The 6,376-nt window shown below is 18.1% G+C and overlaps 2 protein-coding genes across 2 annotated transcripts; both read right to left on the reverse strand. All coding sequences in view use genetic code 6, as the record gives it.

The window, feature by feature from the left end:
• Positions 1-415: 415 nt before the first annotated feature.
• TTHERM_001671169 (transmembrane protein, putative) lies at positions 416-2,139 on the reverse strand (the record flags this gene model as incomplete). The annotated part of the gene is made up of 6 exons (XM_012800000.1): positions 416-877; positions 937-1,015; positions 1,097-1,186; positions 1,486-1,563; positions 1,841-1,930; positions 2,027-2,139. 6 exons carry the CDS (start codon positions 2,137-2,139, stop codon positions 416-418), a joined length of 912 nt encoding a protein of 303 aa, XP_012655454.1.
• A 7-nt stretch (positions 2,140-2,146) lies between these two features.
• On the reverse strand, positions 2,147-3,522 carry TTHERM_01671170 (transmembrane protein, putative; the record flags this gene model as incomplete). The annotated part of the gene is made up of 5 exons (XM_001029240.3): positions 2,147-2,546; positions 2,642-2,731; positions 3,112-3,201; positions 3,287-3,376; positions 3,433-3,522. Coding segments are annotated over 5 exons (760 nt in total), but the record flags the coding sequence as incomplete, so codon positions are not given.
• Positions 3,523-6,376: the final 2,854 nt, after the last annotated feature.

Consider the following 6,376-nt stretch of genomic DNA (forward strand, 5'->3'; position numbering starts at 1 on the left):
AATATTACATCCTATTAAATTATATAAATGCCAAACTTTTTATATGCCAGGTTATATTTTAATCTTAAATATTATCCATCAATCATATTTCTATCCTTTTTTTATTTATCATGATTAATTAGATGCCATGATTTAAATAAAATCTCAGCGAGAAATCAAGTTTTACTTTTTATTTTAACTTTATTTGTTTTAATGTTTTTTTCTTCTTTTTTTCTCAAATTTATAATTTATCTTATGATCATTTTTTTCATTTTATATTTTTTAATCATAAAATAATTGTTTTTTAAATAATATTGAATTTGGCTTTTTATAAGCTTATTTCATATCAAGAATTTATGTAATTTTTTTTTAATGTGGTATTATAAATTTTAAAATGCTTATCTTATTTTTTATTATAAAATGTTCTCTAAAAACTTCAAACTGATTAAAATGAATTTTACTCTACCATAGGATTAAAAATTTGAATACTAAAAAGCATAATTAATTGAATTTTTTGATATGATTTGAAATAAAATAGTATTATTCCTATTATAAATAAATTTAAGCAAATAAATATTTTAAATAAAGGTATTTTATCTATCTAATTATATTTAATTAACTAACAAATAATATTTATCTTATTTTACAATTGAAAATTAACTGTTGTCTAAATTAAAAATTATTTACTAATTTATTTCAGAGAAATTAATTCAATAGTAAGTAAAGTTTTTTAAGATTATATCGTATAATGATTGTTTATTGAAGAATATTTTTTTAATTATATTTAATTTAGATAATTAAACTCAAGATTCAGAATCTATACATGAAAAGTACTAATCTTTTTATCTTTTTTGCCTAATTAACAAAATTTGTCACAAGATCTTTTTTTAAAAATTACCTAAATTTTATTAAAAATAAAAATTTATTTGAATCAATTCATCAACTAATAGTATGTACTTATATGAATGAAACTTTAATAATACTAATGTTTTGACAGTTTGTTAATGCCTTCTATCTAAGAATTTTATCATTTAGGCTTATACATATAAAATTAATTAGTTTATCAAAATTTTATATTTTATTTCTATTAAGTTTAATAGAGAAAAAATAGATTTACTTTAATCCAATATCTAATACTAATAGGCTTTTAATTTAGCTAAAGCCTATAGCCAAACTTGATTCTCCAACTTCAGTAATTTAATTGTATCTTTAAATTATAAAATATAATTTATTCATTTTTTTTAAGAATGCAAACATTTTGAAAAATATTAATTAATTAATTAATAATTTTACCGTAAATAGATTTTTAACTTTGTCAATTGTGCATATTTTACAATTTCTGTAGCAAAATATCATGTTCCAATATCAGTAATATTATTTTTTCTAAAATTAAAAGTAATAAATAAATTTATATGATAAATATTATGCATTATTTATTAGTTTGAAAGATTGAATTTATTATTAATAAATGAATCTAAATAAAAGATTAGATATAATAAATATAACTTCAATGTAGTCAAAGTTTCACAATTTCCTAATCCTTTTATCAAACTAAAAAGTCCTTGATCTCCTATATTACAATCCCTTTTATTTTAATGATTAAATTTGATCATTTAAGAAATACTAATTTAAATTTTAGCATAATTTACTCTAATCCAATTTATAAAAAAGAGATAGCTCAGTATTGTCCTAATTTTATTCCAATCGTTGATGCTCCTTCGTCTCCAATATTATTGCCACTTAATTTAATATAAAATTATTTAGATAGAAAGTTAATATATTTAGTTAGATATTTAAAGATTAATTAATTTTAAAGAGACATTAATGTTATAATAAATATTAAAGTTATCATTTATTTTACTTTAAACCAATATCCAATTAAGTCAGATTAGATAATTTATTTATATTTATAAATAGGTTTTCTACTCCTTACAGACTAATATTATTTTCGCTATGTTAAAATTTAAAGAAATTATTATTTTGTTAATGGTGGAATTAATTATTTTATTTATAAATGCTTTAAAATAAGTTATTAATTAATTAATACCCTATGCCAATCTCTAAAATTCTTATATTTACACAATCTTCTACTAATCTTGTTCCAATAAACATAGCACCTTGATCTCCCACATTAAATTATTTTTAATTTTTATGAAACATATTAGTATCAATCACGGTTTATAATCCAATCAAGCCAATCAAACCAATCAAACTGATCAATCAACCAACCAACCAACCAATCAATCTAATCATATAATCTTATGAGTTTAATAGTAAAATAAATTTTATCTTAAGAAATAAAATGAATGCAAATTAAAAAAAAAACTGTATTCGTTAAAATCCTTCTAACAAGTGATCTATACTGATAGACAGACATCCTTCTTAAGTTTAGCAAAATATGCTTTTCTTTAATAATAAAAAAAAAAAAAAATAAATAAATGTGTTCTTCTTAATAAACACAAAAATATAAAATAAATAATTTATAAAATATTCTATTTAAGATGTATTCTGAGTGCATTTTTATGTGCGAGTATTTCTATTCTATTCTATCTCCCACATTATTTTCACTTAAATTTATTAATTACAATAATTTAAAATGTATTTAATTAAAGGCAAAATAGATAAATTTTAATTAATTTTTTATATGAATTAGTTTGTTTACCACAGTTGAATATCTAAATATTGAAAATTTTACAATTTATTTAAGAATTTCGATATTATTTATGCTCCTTAATCAGTGATCTAATTCTCTCTATAAAAATTATAAAATTTAAAAAAAAATATTTCACTCAAATTTCTTCTATTAAAGATTTTATGAATAAAAATAAATTAATAAATAATTATTATTAAATATTTCCATGAATAAATAAGCTTAGCTTTAATTTTTAAAATATTTATTTAAATTTTTGATGAATTAAATTTATCACTTTAAATTGACTAAATTTTAGAAAATGAATCTCATATAATTTCTTTTGTTTTAATTAATTTTTGATCAGCTTCATCATAATAACTGGATTAAAAAAATAGTTTAAATTTGAAAATTAATATTTAATTTTTCATCAAAATTATAATAAATTATTAATTAAAAATGTTTTTAATTTAATATAAAAAGAAAGAATAAATAAATAATACTCTAAAAAGAGATTCAAAAGTTTAAGTTCTGTACAATTACTTAATCCTAAACCCAAATGTGTTGCCCCATCATCACCAATTTTGTTTATGCTTTTAAATTTTTAATTAAATTAAATATTCCAATTATCAATAAAAAAAAAATCGTAAATAAATAAATATGAATTAGTTAGTATACTAAAGCCTAATTGATAAATTAGTGAGATATTTACAATTAGTTATTCCTTTTGCTATACTAGATACTCCTTAAGCTCTTATATTGTTTTAACTTTTATTTAAAAATAACTAACTGGTAATAACTGTTTAATTTATTTAAATATTTACCATAATTCAAGATATAATACTTTTAGATTATTACATTTGCTTAATGATACTCCTAAGTTTGTAGCTTCTTAATCATCACAGTTAGTTTTCCTTCAATGAATATTTTTATATCCAAAACAAAATTAGGATCAAGTTATTTATTTTATTGATATTTTTATTTAATTGTTATCATTATTGAAATAATCTTATTCTATTTTAACAAAAAATAAAGGCATTTATTTTAAAGTTGACCAAAACTAAAAATCTTTATTCATTAATTATTCAATCTCACAATAATTAATTATTTATGTTTTAATAGGAAAATTTGCATTGAATTATGAAAAAAAGATTAATTTTAAATTATTTTCTAAATTTATTTTTACCTTAAATAAATTTCTAGCTCAACATGATCAAGGAAATTAGACATCAAGAATTGTTGATATTCTGAAAAGCCTTCTTGAGCCATAAGATTCATTTATTATTGGGTTGAATTAAATTAATCTATAAAATCAGTAATCATTTATATTGATAAAATTGGAATTATATTGAATACTTTTTTTTATTTAATTTGATAATTTAAATTTGTTTAAAGGTTTATAAAAATATCAATGAATTTTTAGAATATAATGAGATAATAAATATTAATTTGATATATTAATATATAGGTTGCTTCTTAATTAATTATTTTACCTTCTTTTAAAATTCTTTCTTAATTTTATCTGATAGTTTAAAATAGTTAGACATATTTTATGCAAATGGTGAATAAATATATCTAATAAACTCATCCTCGAAGTATTTTTTTATGATTTCAACTTTTAATTTAATCAACGAAAGACTTTAAATATCTTACAAAAAGTTATAATAAGATCAGCTCATCATAAATATTAAGAACTAATAAAGGATTTTTAAAAATAGGTGATTCCTTGTTTTCAAAATTTATTATTTTATATAATAAGTGATAATTGTTTTAATTAAGTAGTTAAATGAGTAAATCAATAAAATGTGATTATTTCAAATAAAAATATTAATTTTAAATAGTGAATGTTAAATTAATTTTCTGTATATCTCTTCATAAAACCAAATATATAAATTAATATTTGACAATTAATTAATTAATTAATTATTATATTTATTTGTTCTTTTTAACCATTTATTATTTATTTATTTATTAATTAATTAAATTTCATAAATTGCTTTTCAATATTTTTGAAAAAAAAATAAATGATATAATAGATTAAAAAATATTATAATTTGGAAGAAGTAATTATTAATTTTTTTACTAATATCCTTTAAATTTATATAAATTAATAAAAAAAGTTTAAAAGCTCTTCACTTTTATCTCATTAGGTTCTCGATATTATTCTGATGTATATTTAATTAAAAAAATTACTTTTATTATTATTAATATTTTTTATATATTTAAATTTCAATTTATTTAAATAAATAATTTTTATTATACAAATTATCATCATTTTTTATTGATGATAAAACTAAAATTTTTTATATTTTAACTTAATTTTCATTTATATTTTTAATTATTTATTTATTATTCATTTTTTATTATTTGATATATTTTCTTCATTTTTTGCTATTAAAACTTACACTTAATAAAAGCTATTAATTTGTTTTATTTTGTAATATTTTTAATTATAAAAGTTAATTTAAAACATTAAAGTTCTTTTAATTTATTTGATTTGTTTTCCTTTTACTTTTTTTTATGGTTTCTTATTTTTTCATTCTTTGTTAATTTTATTATTTCATTTTTTTCTTCATTTTTTCCTCCTAATTAACAAAAGTGAAATACCTATTTAATTTATATCTTTCTTCATTTTTTCCTTCTAATTAACTATTTAATGATATATTTTTTCTTCAATATTTAAAAAGTAACAATTAAATTGGTGATGAAGGTGCATCAGGCTTAGGTTCTGCTTTAGCAAATTGCATTAATCTCTCAAATTTGACACTTAGGCTTGGGTAAAAATAGTTTATTTGTTTTGGATTGTGATATTTTTAATTATAAAAACTAATAAAAAACAATAAAGCTCTTTTTTCTTTTTCTTTTTATTGTGCTTGCTTTTTTTTGTTCTTTCTTTGTTAATTTAGCTCATCATTTTATTTTCAACTTTTGCTTTTATTATTTATTTCTTATTATTTCATATTTTTTCTTCATTTTTTCCTTCTAATTAACTATTTAATGATATATTTTTTCTTCAATATTTAAAAAGTGCAAATTAAATTGGTGATGAAGGTGCATCAGGCTTAAGTTCTGCTTTAGCAAATCGCATTAATCTCTCAAATTTGACACTTAACCTTTAGTAAAAATAGTTTATTTGTTTTGGATTGTGATATTTTTAATTATAAAAACTAATTAAAAACAATAAAGCTCTTTTTTCTTTTTCTTTTTATTGTGCTTGCTTTTTTTTGTTCTTTCTTTCTTTGCTAATTTAGCTCATCATTTTATTTTCAACTTTTGCTTTTATTATTTATTTCTTATTATTTCATATTTTTTCTTCATTTTTTCCTTCTAATTAACTATTTAATGATATATTATTTCTTCAATATTTAAAAAGATTTAATAAAATTGGTGCAATTGGTGCATCAGGCTTAGGTTCTGCTTTAGCAAATTGCATTAATCTCTCAAATTTGACACTTGACCTTTAGTAAAAATAGTTTATTTGTTTTGGATTGTGATATTTTTAATTATAAAAACTAATTAAAAACAATAAAGCTCTTTTTTCTTTTTTTTTTTATTGTGCTTGCTTTTTTTGTTCTTTCTTTGTTAATTTAGCTCATCATTTTATTTTCAACTTTTGCTTTTATTATTTATTTCTTATTATTTCATATTTTTTCTTCATTTTTTCCTTCTAATTAACTATTTAATGATATATTTTTTCTTCAATATTTAAATAGTTACAATTAAATTGGTGCAATTGGTGCATCAGGCTTAGGTTCTGCTTAGCAAATG

Source organism: Tetrahymena thermophila (genome assembly GCF_000189635.1).
Source record: "Tetrahymena thermophila SB210 genomic scaffold scf_8254399, whole genome shotgun sequence".
NCBI classification, from domain to species: domain Eukaryota; phylum Ciliophora; class Oligohymenophorea; order Hymenostomatida; family Tetrahymenidae; genus Tetrahymena; species Tetrahymena thermophila.